This window comes from Xenopus laevis, chromosome 1L (assembly GCF_017654675.1).
Source record: "Xenopus laevis strain J_2021 chromosome 1L, Xenopus_laevis_v10.1, whole genome shotgun sequence".
In the NCBI taxonomy this organism is placed as follows: domain Eukaryota; kingdom Metazoa; phylum Chordata; class Amphibia; order Anura; family Pipidae; genus Xenopus; species Xenopus laevis.
The window spans coordinates 222,993,999-223,009,786 of record NC_054371.1 but is presented as its reverse complement, the minus strand read 5'-3'; the positions used below and the strand labels follow the sequence as shown (position 1 = coordinate 223,009,786).

Sequence of the window (15,788 nt, the reverse complement as noted above, 5' to 3'; positions counted from 1 at the left end):
GGTAGTGTTACTTTGCACCCTTACACCTGGCGAATTTGCGCAACGGACGTAACTACGCAAATTCACTGACGCATGCATTTTTCTGAACGCTACCTTTTACGCCAGACTTCCTTCGCCAGACCAGACGAAGTGCAATAGAGTAGATAGGGATTGCTTCAAAAAAAGTTAAAAAATTTTCTAAGTCCCAAAAAACGCTTTTTTTTATGGGTGATAGGCTGAAAAAGATTGACATTTTTTTTGGGGCTACCCTCCTTCCCCCCCTACATTTCCTAACTCATGGCACCTTAACTATACAGCGGCCACATGTGTAGGGCAAAATAAAAATGTTATTTGCTGTTTTGAAGGTTTCCCAGGCTTGTGTAGTGATGCTTCATATACCTCCATTGTAACTTCAATTTTGCGCCGTATGCAAATTAATCATCGCTAGTGTAACTTCGCTTTGCTTGGCGAATTAACGCTAGTGCAACTTCGCAACCTTACGCTTCCCCTGAGCGCAACTTTGGATTTTAGTGAATTTGCGCAGCACTGGCGAAGTGCGGCGAAGCGGACGGTGGCGCAACTACGAATCTTAGTGAATTTGCCCCTAGAGTGTACAGGTCCAAGCCTCAATAAATTGGTTTATGGGATCTTATAAATTAGCAGTTTTAAATAAGAAAGTGTGTGGGATCGCAGATATCAAGAAACTGAGGCCACGGAGATGACAGTAAACATATCACCACTTAGGACCGGTGTTTTTTGGCCCATAAATGTGCTGATAGGTGACACAGAGGATATGGAACTTTTCTCAGCCGGCTGAAAAACTGTAGCACAGAAACTTTCTGTTTGGCATCGATATAGAAGTCTTTTCTCACATGTATCAAGGCAGCAATATAAAGCCGAGGATCACAATGGCTGCAATCAGATTGCAGATCTTTAAATCCCTTCACTTTCCGTCGGCTGTGATGGAATTTTAAACAGTTTTCTGACAAACCGTTGATCAGTAGGAGACCGCAGAACAGTTACTGACTCACATCGGAACAAAGCCTTCTTGCTTCCAGAGGAATAGCCATTCAGCAGTATATTATGTTATACCGTTTCACATGAGTTGGTGGGGCAGCTGCCATTTGCAGAAGGTTATGTAGCATTTAGCTCTTTCCTCTGCTGTGGAACTCGAGGGGTAATTGGTATATGACAGACATTTGTATCATTAACATTGTTGAAAGGAGAACCAAGGTTTAGAGCAAGAACCTTAGCTAAGCCTCTTCTTAATATTTGGCATGTTAGAAGTAGCGGTGCTATCGAAACATAAACATTATAATCACACAATTTATTAGATTTGTGTAATGTTCAGTAAAGTAGAATAGTCTGGGGAGAAAAGAATTTAGATAACTTTATTCTATATAGAATCTCAGCTGCCATAAAGCAGGACAGGACTGCTGCTTACAATGGGGATCAGATAGAATCTGTGCAGCCACTGGGACAGAATGCTCTATTATACAGATAGCTAGAATCTCAGCTGCCATAAAGCAGGACAGGACTGCTGCTTACAATGGGGATCAGATAGAATCTGTGCAGCCACTGGGAGAGAGAATGATCTGTTATAAAGATTGCCAGAATTTCAGCTGTAAAGCAGAACAGGACTGCTGCTTTACTTTCTTCAATGAAAAATAAACCTCCAATATACTTTAATTAAAAAATGTGTACTGTTTTAATTATGCAGTGAAAGGGAATGCCAAAACAGGGAAACAATCATACTTATGAACAGCAGGGGGAGCCCCCGCCTTACTTCCCAGCCATGCAGAACTCAAGCAGCTTTGTTTGTTTCCCTGTAGAGCAGTTGGCGACTGTGTAGAGATTTGTATTGGATTTTATTTTTGCCTTTACATCCCCTTTACTGTTTCAAACTCCAGCTGCAGGGACATAGTTCAGGGAGCCAGATTTAAACAGATAAACTGGGATTCTATTTGGATGGTTTTTTTTTTTTTTTTGCTACAGCAACTGGTTCTGCAGAGTTGGAGAGAGTTTGTATTAAACAATACAAAAACTATAAAATCCACATTAGATTACATGACAACACAGGACCCAGTGAGTCTGTATATTCTGATTATTAATCAGTCTTGCTGTATCGGCTTCTGGCAGATATTATTTGACTTGTGCTGTTTTGATAATTTATGATGATCCCTAAGCAGCCCAGACCAGTCTTGGTCTTGCAAAGATGTATTACAAAGTTACAAGATGGTGACACTCTGTGGCCAACTTTGAAAGCATAAATCATTTGTTTGATTAGGCTTGTGGTGCAGTAAGTTCATGTTTATGATTAGTATACAAAATACAGCATTTCTAGCCTTGTTCTATTTTAGACTTTACTTCCCCTTTAAGGAATCAGAGCTAATCGGGTATTAGTTGCTAGTGTGTATTAATCCATAGAAACGTTTTCTTGTCTACCCTGTAATAAAGATTCCATTTCATTTTCAGGCTGATATGGAAAGGAATTACCATATTTTCTACCAACTTTGTGCCTCTGCCAGCTTGCCGGAGTTCTCTGAGCTGTCATTAGGTAAGTAATCATTTACGGCTCAGCTCTTCCTCCGAGATAAACGAGTCAGTAGCAAAAACAAACTTACCAGTATTCATTATTGTGTCATTTTCAGTAATTAAATCCCATACATGTGCGCTTGGAAATAATTAAACCAGAATAGTCATTATTCAATCATTAATAACTCTGACAACGGATACATCTTGCTTTATCTTTAACTAGGGCAAATTGCAACTTGCTACAATAGTAAATATACTTGACAGTTGTGATAGAAATGTTATAGTGTTTGCTCCTGGTTTTGTAATGTAATAACATTGGTTGCTGGGCACTTACTATAGGTGTCACTCACATTCGGATAATACATAGGGTAGGTGGCTGGAGCCTGTTATAAGTATAAAGCCAATAGGGGAGTTTTACCTTCAACAAATTCGTTTTATCATCCCAAGAAGACATATGGAATGACTAAAGTTGGGTCTTTGCAGAGTTTTACCTTCACTCAGGGCTGCCATTTGTAATAGTGGAGCCACTTACTAGTATGATACTAGAGCTTTTCCCTAAGGAGCCCTAATTTTCAGCCCACCAATCACATTGCCCCCCTAAGCGATGGGCCCTGCCAAAAAGTGATATAGTCCCATTGAAAAAATCAATAAGTAGCAAAAGACCATAGCAGTAAACTTTGAGTGCAAACTGTTTTATTGAGGAGATGGATAACCCTACATGGTTCTGGTGAGACCCACATTTAATAAAGAGCCTAGTCAGAAACATGTAGGGGGTACTTTATCAAATTTCAAATGCCAAAAATGCAAATAATTTGTTTTTTTTATTACTTTAAAATCTGAATTTTCAATGGGGAAAAAAACTAAAATTTTTCGTGATTTATTATACCCCAAGTCTGAATCCAAAAATACTCCATCTCCAAGCTGTCGGGGTCCTATAGAATTCAAACTGCAAAGGTCCCATTTCAAATTTGAAGTTATCATGGTCTGTGCTGAGTTTCAGCCAAAAAATATAATAAATCGAATAAAATTGGGGCCTTCAATCGATTTCAAGAAAAATTCAAGCATTTCGGTCATAAAACCGAAAATCCCAATTTTTCAAGTTGTTTTATGAACTGATTTTATCGAGTTTTTTCAAACTGTGTCAAATTGTGGATTCTAGTTTGGTTGGACTTGTTTCCACTGAAAAAAATCAGAAAAAAAAAATGGATTTTGATAACGCCAGTAGTGTTATTCATCTCCTCAATAAAACACTTTGCAGTCAAAGTTTAATGCTATGGCCTTTCCCTACGCTTTTGCTACTTATTGATTGATTTACTTTAGAGATCGGCATGGGATACTCCATGGGAAAAGCTGAAATTATCCTTAACTTGTGTTCTACAGTCAACCACAGTTTTTGGAATTGTTCCTGTACTGTCCATTGAACAAATGCCCCTTGGATGCATGCACATACCCCTGAACTGCCAAGCCATGTCCCAATTACAAGACTGATGCAAAATGTGGAAAATGGTGCAGTGTGTCACAGCAAAAGTCAAATAAAGGCACTACTAAACCACAATCCAACTGAAGAAGTTAAATAAGAATGAGGGAAGAGTGTTGCAGTTCACACAAATTTATAATCCAAGCAAGTTGATTTGAGTTCCCCAAAAATCAATAAAAAACAGGGGTATAACTATAGACCCTGGGGCTGCAGGGGGGGCCAAGAGGTATAGCGACCCCATGAGGCCTTAATTTATATACAGTTTCAATAAATATTGGTAAGACAAGTCAACCTCTAAACATTTTGGGGGTCTGAAAAATAATTTGCTGTGAAGTACGAAATGCATCAGGCTTTTTTTTTTTTTTTTAAATCTCTCATGACCTAACAAATGCTTTTTGTACATTTAACTATTTTTGATTGATTTTTGGGAAACTCACATCATCTTGCATCCCCCACCTATGATCCATCCGAACACTGCCCGTGAATCCCATGTTTGCAAATCTTGGGCACCCCTCTTCCACAGGGTTCCTGACTGGAGTACCCCTGGAGTACCCATTTTGTTAGTGAATGCCGGCATACAAAAAAGTATGCCTGGGTGCAAACCTCATAGTCCATAGAAGAAGCACTCACAGGTCTTATGGCAAAAATACGAAGTCTTTAATAAAGGCGCACAATTATTAAAGACTTCGTATTTTTTCCATAAGACCTGTGAGTGCTTCTTCTATGGACTATGAATATATATATGCTTAAGTCATTGAGTGAGTAAATTTTTCTTTTATTTACAGTATTAAATTAATTAATTTAACCTCTCCCCTAATCAGTGTACAGATACGATTCACCATATGGCGACATGATGAGGCGCATGTAATGAATAACCAGGATACAGCATTTCACTGAGAGATAATGGACCTTTGCTAGAAGCTAATTAAACATTATCTGTTAATCCAAATAAAGATTTTTTATGTATATATGGCTTTTGCCATGATTATACAGCTAATTTATTATTCACTTCCTTTAATATATAAGCAGTTGTCAGATGGCCAGCAAATTCCGTCCTTCATCTTCAAATTCAATTAAATCTACCCCAAATGAAAAAAGTGGATATGGGGGGTGAGTGAATGCAACACAGGGATTCCCATACATTATGTTCAACCTGATACCCAGGCTGAACTCAATGTCCAATCAAACCAAACAATTAAAATGTGATATTTTACTTATTTTGAATGACTGATACTATTTTTTTGGATGCATATACGGGTTCATGTATGATCCATGAGTATCTTTATTAGACAATGGAGTTAGATTTAGGGGAAATCCAAATTCAGCAAAAGAAACATACAAAAATCATTGGCCTTGTGAACTACTAGCAATACAGCAACATGGCCAATATTAATTTGCAGATATTTATATAGTTCTTTGGCCCCTTATCTAGCCCCCCCTGTATTTTCTTGAATCACATTAGGAGGTCCCTAGCTGTAAATGTGAACCAAATCAAAGGCAGTGTTGTTCAGTGATGGTAGGGTGGGTGATACGTTGCTATTTGTATTTCTTGACCTCTGTGCTTGTCAAAACTTTACCCATGAGCACCATCATCAGTTTGGGAATTGTTCCTCTGGATCCTGTGCAAATAGGACACGTGGTTCCTACATTATTACTGATGCTCTGAAAAGCTGCTTTTCGGGACCTTGGAATAATGGTTCCCAATAATATAGGTGCTCTTTTGTATCTTCCTCATGGGTAGTTCAGTCATTCCCTTTTACTTGGCTGCCCAATGTTAGCCTGAACCATAAATCATTTCTACAGTGGAAAGAAAATGTTTCAGCTATTTCAATGAAGTGGATTATAAATAGTCCCTGTTTGGTTTATTAATCTCATCCTTGGCATGAGAGTCTTTGTGTTCTGCTAGGCTTCACGTTCAGGCTGAAGAGCCATAGTCACATTTTTATGCAGTTTCCAGCATTTTTCATTGATGGTGAAGGATCATACTGTTCCCAGAATGAGATGTAAAGTGAGTTCTTTTTTGGGGGGGGGGGCTGGTATATAAACATCTATGAATTACATTTCAGAGTGGTCACTAAACCTGTAGGTAAGGTTATGATAAGTTCTCTGAAAGCACACATAACCTCTAACACTGTGGGTAAAGGCCCAAGGTTTTCGTGTTGTTAAATGTGGGTCATCACAATCCACTTGAATCAATTAATAACCTAGAAGCCAGTAAATATGGAATCAAATCATCTGGAACCCATTTGAAAAAGGTTTAGAGCTCTTCTATTGTTTGACAAAGAGATGGCAGTTCCAAGCTAAAGCAACAGCTGAAGAGTATTAGGCTGGTTACTGCTGATCTTAAACTTTAAAGGATAAGGAAAGCTACCAAAGAAGTTTATTGCCAATAGATTAGCCACAATAGTGCAATCTATAGCACTATATTTATTTTGTAGAATTCCTTACCATACCTGAGTAAACAGCTCTAGAATCTCTCTCTGTTGTTTAGGATAGCAGCTGCCATATTAGCTTGTTGTGACATCACTTCCTGCCTGAGTCTCTTCCTACTCGCTCATAGCTCTAGGCTCAAATTACAGCAGGGAGGGGAGGAGGGAGAAGTGAGGGGGAGAGGGAGAGAGGAGCAAACTGAGCATGCTCAAGCCCTAGCCCTGGAGGTTTAAGCTGAAAACAGGAAGTCTGATACAGAAGCCCATGAGTACACAATAGAAGGAAAGAAATGTGGTGTTTCTTTTGACAGAGGACTCAGAGCAGCATTACTTTGAGGGTTTACTGGTTTATTTATTTAACCTTTCTGATAAAGCTTACTTAATTTTAGCCTTTCCTTCTCCTTTAACTGGAGTTTCAGGCCACCTGCATGGGAGGTGGAAAACATGCACGACTTTTAAGGGCCTGCTGGGAGTTGGACTCAATACTAGCTTTGTGGGTCTGAACTTTAAACACAATGAAAAATTCTCATAAAAGAGTTTCCAGTCTGGAGGCAAAATGCTGAACTTTGATTATAAGTTTGTGGCCTGTGTATCCTACTATGGTTTAAAGAGTTTTTGGAACCAGCAGTAATTGAATCTAGTCTACAGAATATTGAAAAATCGTGTGTTTTTGAGATATTGGTTGTAGAAACCTAAGGCGGGTCAGAAACTTATATAACTGTGTAGAGGTTGGGCTTTGCTCTTGCAGTCTTGATGGTGGGGTTGGGAGGAGGTTTAGAGTGAGAAGAAGGTCAGGCTGAGTTGAATAAATTATAGGGAAATAAATTGGTATTTTAAGAAACATTCATACGGAGGATATCAATGAATTCTATACATTCCAAAACATTTTTTATAATTTTAGATATTATTCTGCCCTTTATCTAGGGATGCAGCGAATCCACTATTTGGGATTCGGCCGAATCCCCGAATCCTTCATGAAAGATTTGGCTGAACCGAATCAGAATCCTAATTTGCATATGCAAATTAGTGACAGGAAGGTAAAAAGTGGAAAAACCATTTTTTACTTCCTTGTTTTGTGACAAAAAGTCATGTGATTTCCCTTCCTGCCCATAATTTGCATATGCAAATTAGGATTCGGATTTGGTTCGGCCAGACACAAGGATTTGGCGGAATCCGAATCCTGCTGGAAAAGACCGAATCCTGGATTTGGTGCATCCCTACCTTTATCTGGTGACAAGTCAGCAGAATGTTTTATTGTATAAAGCAAAGCATAAAGTGTAACACTTTGATTACATTTCCCCTGCTCTACTGTATTGAATTTACAGAAGATGGGCCCCTGTGAATGTAGAGACGCATTTGATCCACAACGTCAGGGATGTTCAGGGGATACTGGTATTTTGAGGGGACACCGGTAGGGACACCTACTGTACTTACTGATATTTACCGAAAGAATCTCACATTTATTATACATTAAAAACGTGCTTTATACTGTTACCTATATCTCCCCCAGAGGCCCCTTTAAGGCTGAGGACCTGGGACAAATTCCATTTCTGCCTCTGCCCCAAATTTGCTTTTTGTCCTCATGATTCAGTTTTTGTCAGTCACAACTATGCCTTTTCTCCTCACAGCTGAAGCCGAGGAGTTTTTTTACACTAACCAGGGAGGTGATCCGGTTATTGATGGAGTGGATGACTCTGAAGACTTTGAGAAGACGAGACAGGCTTTCACACTTCTGGGTGAGGAGGAATGTTAACTTGCACTTGTCATAAAAATGAGTTTTTCATTACAAACTGCCTCTGTCACAGCCTGAGATATGCTCATCACAGTGTCAGGGAGCCAACAAAGAACTGACTTGGATATTTATCAGGAGAATCTTAAGAAATCCATTACCAAAGCAATCGATTTTCCCTTATTTTGCTTCAGATCTTTCAGTATAATATAAGGGTTCATTTTCCAATCCTCGGGGTGCAAGTACTTACTTATCAAGCCCTTGTGCTCTAGGTATTTCTCTCTGCACCCAGTGCCAGATCAAAAATCCAGTTCTCGGTATAGAAAGAGCAGTGTCAGGAGGCACAGCCCTGCCCTTACCACCTGCCTTAAAGGAGAAACAAACCCTTAATAAAAAAAACCCCTACCCTACACCATCAGGCAGGGTAAAAAATCCCGTCGGATCTGTTCGTTGATGCGGTCCCGTGATCGACCAATCCTATTGCCTCCATTCTGATCCAATCATTGGACCCTACGGCCTGTGATTGGATCAGCCTGATATGGCCCTCCTCAATGTGGGCATATCGGGGAGAGATCCTCTTGTTTGGCGACATCGCCAAATGAGCGGATCTCCCTGTGTATGGCCACCTTTATGGTCTTCAATTCTCCCCGTGCCAACTACTCTTGTTGTCCACCTTTAGATGAACTGTTAGTTTGATGTAGAGAGTGATATTCTGAGAAAATTTGCAATTGGTTTTCATTTTTATTATTTATGTTTTTTGAGTTATTTAGCTTTTTATTCAGCAGCCCTCCAGTTTTCAATTTCAGCAATCTAGTTGCTAGGGTCCAAATTACTTTAGCAACCATGCATTGATTTGAATAAGAGACTGGAATATGAATAGGAGAGGCCTGAATAGAAAGATGAGTAATAAAAAGTAGCAATAACAATAAATGTGTAGCCTTACAGATCATTTGTTTTTAAGATGGGGTCAGTGACCCCCCATTTGAAAGCTGGAAGGAGTCCGAAGAAGAAGGCAAATAATTCAAAAACTATAAACTATATAAAAACTATAAAAATAATTAATAATGAAGTATAATGGAAAAGTTGAAGTAGCCATTCTATAACATACTAAGAGTTAACTTAATTATGAACAACCCCTTTAAAGAAATATAGGGTTTATACATGCATAGACATTTTCTGATTGCCTTGGGTCCAATTTTGAGGCTAACCCGGGTACTGCAAAGGGTTTATATGTTCCCCCTTATTTGTGTGGGTTTCCTCCAAACCCACACAAAAGTGGAAAAAGTCAAAAGGCGACAATTTAGAAAGTATAAAAAAAAAGAAATGAAGGCCAATTGAAAAGTCTCTTAGAATTAGCCATTCAACAACATACTAAAAGCTAATTTAAAGGTGCCTTTTTCTTCTGACTCTTTCCAGATTTCAAATGAGGGTGGCTGACCCCATCTAAAACAAATGATCTGTCAGGCTACACATTTATTCTTATTGCTACTTTTTATTACTCATCTTTCTATTCAGGTCTCTCCTGTTCCTATTCCAGTCTCTTAATGAAACCAATGCATGGTTGTTAGGGTAATTTGGACCCTAGCAACCAGACTGCAAACTGGAGAGCTACTAAATAAAGAGATAAATAATAAAAATAAATAATTAAAAAATGAAAAAACCAATAGCAAATTTTTTCAGAACATCACTACTACATCATACGTCTAGATCATAATAAAAGTTAGTTTAAAGATCAACAGCCCCTTTAAACCACTACACATGTAGTTGGGGCAAATTAAACGTGGCCATACACTATTAGATCGAGGTCGCCAAGCGAGCAGATTTCAACCCGATGTGCCCACTAATGGCTGGTGATATCGGGTGAATCCGAAAGTTCGGCCCTGGGGCTGAACGATCTGATTAAAATACTGCGAATGGGCAACGACGGGTTCGCAGGACCACATCAACTAGCTGATTCAGTCCTGGGTCCAGGCATGTTTCAGGGGCTGCTGCCATCCGAGGCAGCAGCCCTGATGCCGCTCCCCTTCCTGATCCGTGATTCTAACTTCTAGTGTTCGAGCTGGTTGAGGAGGGGCCGCATCGCTCGCTGCACTAGCAGAGCGGGAATTTGGCTCTTAAAGTTACCATAGGTGTTTTTTTGCCACCCCTGATAACTGTCTCTCTGTGGCAAGGTTCTCACCTTGTCTCATGACCGGAGTGGCCCTGCCTGGATCGCAAAAAAAAACCAAACTTGCCTGATCGATATCTGCCCGATTTTGGCCTGATATCAATCGGGAGGATTCATCGGGAGCCCCCACACATGGACAGATAAGCTGCCGAATTGGTCTAAAGGACCGATATCAGCAGCTTTAATCTGCCCGTGTATGGCCACTTTAAGTCCATGGGTTAGGACAGGTGCGAGCAGTATTACAATACAGGTATACAAGTAAATTTAATTTCTGCTCTTCTACTGCTGTTGTGATGCTCTTTGCACTAGCAGTTGTGGCCTTACCGCATGAAAAGGGTAATCGCATTATCCAATACGAACCTGGCTCTCGCACACCCTTAACATTAATATGAACAGTGCTGCCTGGTGCACAATGGTAGAGGTCTGGCAACCCCAAATTCAATGTATAGAAACAAAATATCCAAAGGCACACAGAACTGATGCAAGCAAGCAGGCCCGGATTTGTGGAAAGGCCACCAAGGCCCGGGCCTAGGGCAGCAGGATTTTGGGGGGCGGCATGCTGCCCAACCACACCAACATCGTTTCAAAAGCACTGGGGATGTGCAGGAGATACCATCATTTTTTTAAATGTCCCCATTTTTCCGGTCCCAATGATGAAAATGTGCATGAATAAAAGGGAGGGGACAGGGGCGACAAACGGCAGTGAGCCTAGGGGCACCCGCTATGTAAATCCGGCCCTGCAAGCAAGGAACACCTTGCATTTAATGCAGTACTGCACTTCCACATTAAACATGCAAGGTGTTCCTTGCTTGCATCAGTTCTGTGTGCCTTTGGATAATTTGTTTCTATACAAGGGTAAGCGCAGGGCAGGGTCGAGAGGGGAGGTAACATCAGCACGACCGGCTCAGGTATTTTAGGGCACAAAGTCACCCCGATGCATTCCCCATGCAGATTTCGCAGCTTACATTTATCTTTAAGCCACAGGGACAATAGAGTTAAATTTCCCTATTACATAACCGAGAATGATGCATCGGCCAAGCTGCACTTTACGTGACCGAAAGGGAAATTTATTATAAGAAAAATGTTTTTCCACTTTTGAATTGATTGCCAGAGGCAGCTGACTTGATGCGACATTAATTTTGTATATGATCCCGGCTATAGCATTATCTTGCCGAGCAACGACAAACAGTGGTGAAGCGCTCATAAAATGTTCATAACCGACTCTCGCACGGAATGAAGTCTCCAGCCAGGGAACCGGTGCCCAGGGACAAGTGATGGGAGATTCAGGTCTCCATTAAGGAGAATGAAGTAATGTTCTCTTCTGTAAAAAGTAGAAACTTTTGAGAGTAAATCTAATGCTGGCTTATAAAAGAGAGCTACACCATAACAAAACAATATTTTTAGACTTGACACCTGTTAATGTCCCCCTTGTGTCATAGCTCTAATAGTTTTCTGTAGTAGGCAGGGGTGTAACTACAGAGGAAGCAGACCCTGTGGCTGCAGGGGGGGGAGAGCTATAGGGGCCCCATGAGGCCCTAATTCTAATAAAATCTCAATAAATGTTGGTAAAACAGGTCAACATGTCATTTAATTCCATTTGAGCGCTGATCTGAAGAGGGGAGACGTTTTAATATCAAAATCGGCTTTTATTCAAGCACACATTTTCAAGTTACAGCAGTGGGGTGCAAACTAACGCGTTTCGTGCCTGTATCTCGGCACTTGCTGAGAGTTGTGCAAACTTTACACATGGATCTGTTTTAAGGGGGTATCACAGGTGTGTTTTATTAGTGGTTTGTTTAAAGCCCCGATGCTGCCCCCCTTCCTGATCCGTACTTCTAACTTCTAGTGTTTTAATTTCATTATTTTGTTTTCTTCCCTGGCAGGAGTGAAGGAGTCTCATCAAATGGGCATCTTTAAGATTGTGGCTTCCATTCTGCATCTTGGAAATGTTGCGATCCAGACGGAGCGGGAAGGGGAATCGTGTAACCTGTCGGTAAGTGATTGTTTATTTTTTACATAACTTTGTCTAGAAGTAAAAATGTATTAACATGTGATATTATAATTACTGATACATATGGATTTAGCCAATATGGAGCACTCGGAGTGGTGTGTAAAAACATTAAATTTTAATAATCCATGTTAAAAGAAAGTAACAGCGTAACAGCATACAAAATATCAGATCATCCGCTTTACGCGTTTCATGGCTTCTCGCCACTTCATCAGAAGCGTACGGTACGCTTCTGATGAAGTGGCGAGAAGTGGCGAGAAGCCACGAAACGCGTAAAGCGGATGATCTGATATTTTGTATGCTGTTACGCTGTTACTTTCTTTTAACATGGATTATTAAAATTTAATGTTTTTACACACCACTCCGAGTGCTCCGTATTGGCTAACTTCATGGATTTGACCCTGAGGGGGACGGATGTTACGTGCAGAATGGAGGTGAGAGTGTGAGAGAGATGTGATGCTCCCCGTATTTGGCTCTACATATTGATGCTGCATTTCCCTCAACCAAGGAGCCTCATCCTTGAGCCACATTTGACGAGCGACAATTTTATGCGAGACAATTCTCTTTGTCGCTGTGGATTTTTTGCTGGTGAATTTTCACCACAGTTTCGCAAATTTATTCGTTGGTGGCTAAACGTGGAAATTCGCCACAAATCCATGCCTGGTGAATTTATTCACCATCACTAGCCTTCAGTCTGAGGCCCCATAGTGTGCTGTCCTCACATTTTGGTTACCTCGGACAGTAGAGGTTTCTATATACCTGAGCCTAAAATGTGAACTGTTTGCTTCAGATATGAATGTCTTATACCATTACATTGTGACTGTTTAATGTTATGGCTTTACTGGATGTATTGAGAAGGGCTCTTGTTCAGTCTGTAGAGTGATTAAACTGACACACACAAGTAAAACAAACATAAAAGATTTATTGATACTTAGCTGAGGGACCCCTCCATAAAATGGCTCAGCAGCAATTCCAACATAACCAGGCACTCTGAAGTCCAGGCAGAAGTCAAAGAGCCTCCCCCCAAATGAAGCTTTATATATGTTTCCCCCACACAGGATATAAGAAGATTTATACATTTTAGCAGCTAGCATACTATATATGGTAAAAACTACACTTAGCATACTATATATGGTGAAAATCAAGCATTAACCAGTGTCACATTCCTTGAATTGCCAAAAGCTCTAGACGCCATCTTTAAGGTGTTGTTCTATTCTCTCTATCTTCTGCTCTGTGAATCACCCATTTTCCTTACATTCCACCCCTTGATTCACAGAGAAGTATGATAGGAAATCAATTCAAAAGCATTGGCACATATGGGCAATAGCTGACGCTTGTCAGATATGGTACTAGCCTTGATACATTAAATCAGTTTCAAAATAATAGAAAAAGCTAAACATAAGCATAACATAAATAATTGACCATCCTTAGCAATAGCTCTAGATTTTTCCTACAACAGTTTAACCTACTCCATGTGGCTTAGAATGACATCCTCATTATCAGGGATGAAGGTACATGCACCCACTTGTTCAGAATTTCATGCCCCACCCTGTCCAGGATGCAAACCAAGTCCATATCATCAGTAGTAAATAATTTGTGTCTTATTCTATGGAAAACTTTGTTTATCCACCAAATTTGTTTCTTTCATAGTCCAATAAGCAAGTGTTTTCATATGATTTTACTTCCAATAATCCATCCATGAAGCATTAACCACTGAAGAGAAATTAAGAACAGTCCTTTAGTTCAGTCCATGTTAATGATGCCCCCCAATAATTAGATTCATTTTGCTGCTTTGCAGTCTGTATAAGCATTTGTAGAATCAAGTTCTCTTGCCATAAACCAAACGTTATATCACATCAGAGCACACAAATCATCAGAAAAGGTATAACCATTTCGCCAGCCATGTTTTTAGGATATTGACCTCTCTATTCATAGTAGGCTGGAAGATAAAACAAGATTAGTATCTTCTTCACACACATCCAAAAAGATATTACATAACCCCCTGCACATATAATAGACCTTTCTCACAAACAGGTTTAGTTTCCCATTTCACACTATCATTACTAGCTTGAAACACACATGTACTCTCAGCAGTATATTCCATAATCCCATTATCCACCCATAACCATACCTTGTTCCACCCCCCTGAGTGTATGAGTTGGAGCCAAAAGTTTTACCTGCTGTTTTAACAAACCATTATCCTGTGGCTTGCGGATAATATGAAATAAAAAACACCCAATATACTCCAGTAAAATTAGTCCCATTGTCAGTAGTGTTCCATATAATCTAGAAAGTTTATGTCTTTTCTTCACTTTCTGACATACAGGGCATTGTTGCACAATGTCTTTAGCAAGTACAGTGATTAAAGGTATTCCTTTATGCTTTGCATAGTCCATAGCACCTTGAACCACTTGATGTCCCGAGTGCTCATGTGTCCATTGGCCTAAAATATGTATCACAGTCAAAGCTTTGAACACTGTCCATTCATCTGTATATATATTCAACAAGCCTTTTGTTTCCTCCAGTATAGAAACTACTGCCATTAATTCAGCATATTGGCTAGATCCACCCACTGCAGTTGGATGGGCTGTAGGTTGGAAAGCGACATGTCCTTGTCTGGCAGCTGTAAACAATAAAATGAAGTCCTCCGATGTCACTGCTTCCTTTATGGTAGATGGAGAAAGTGTCAGTACGGGTTGCTCAAAGTTATCACATCCAAACTGTACTAATCCAGACAACTGCTGTGACACTTGAGATGAAGATTCACTTGACACTCCCCCCCTTACTTGTACATACAATTTCCACTTCTGGAAAGTGAGTTTCTGTGCAAAAGCTGCACACAAGTTCATTTTATTACCATTTGCCCATCCAGATATTGCTAAATCAGTCCTGACTGTGACAGGTACATCCATAATAGTTCCTTCATCGGGTTGCAGGGCAGTGTACAGTACAAGGAATTGTTTTTCTTCCATAGCAGTTTGCAGGGCACTTGTGTCCTTTTCCCTCAACTGAAAAACAGTCTTTTTCCTTGTAACAAAGTAAACTGAACAAACAGTCAGTAGCACATAACGTATCCAGTAACAAAACAGTCCAGTGATGTGCTGTGCCTCTATTATACAGTCCAAAACCAGTTGTGGAATAACTTTGATTGGACCAGTCCATATAATAGTCATGAAAGTCATACTTTGAGCCAGTCCTTGATTTGTAACCAAACTGGTAAATACATCAGTCACTTGTTCCACGGCTGTTACCATTTCTTTCACTGATACGGCCAAAGGAGACTCTACTTTATCCACTTCTCTGTAATCAATGGTTAAAAGCCAAGAGCTATCTGTCTCTTTTACTGGCCACATTGGGGCACTGAATAGACTGACTACCAGTCTGAAAACTCTCACCTCCACCATCATCTCAGTTGCCATTGTTATCTCCTTTTGACCACCTGGAAGATGGCATTGTTTCAGGTT

General features: G+C 40.1%; 1 protein-coding gene across 2 annotated transcripts in view; it reads left to right on the top strand.

The window, feature by feature from the left end:
• myo5b.L (myosin VB L homeolog) overlaps positions 1–15,788 on the top strand; it is a 159,834-nt gene that overhangs the window by 76,085 nt on the left and 67,961 nt on the right. For both annotated transcript variants that reach the window (XM_041570190.1, XM_018266955.2), the window contains exons 7-9: positions 2,455–2,536; positions 8,049–8,156; positions 12,200–12,309. In XM_041570190.1, the coding sequence (XP_041426124.1) occupies positions 2,455–2,536; positions 8,049–8,156; positions 12,200–12,309 (300 nt within the window). The remainder of the gene's footprint in view (positions 1–2,454; positions 2,537–8,048; positions 8,157–12,199; positions 12,310–15,788) is intronic.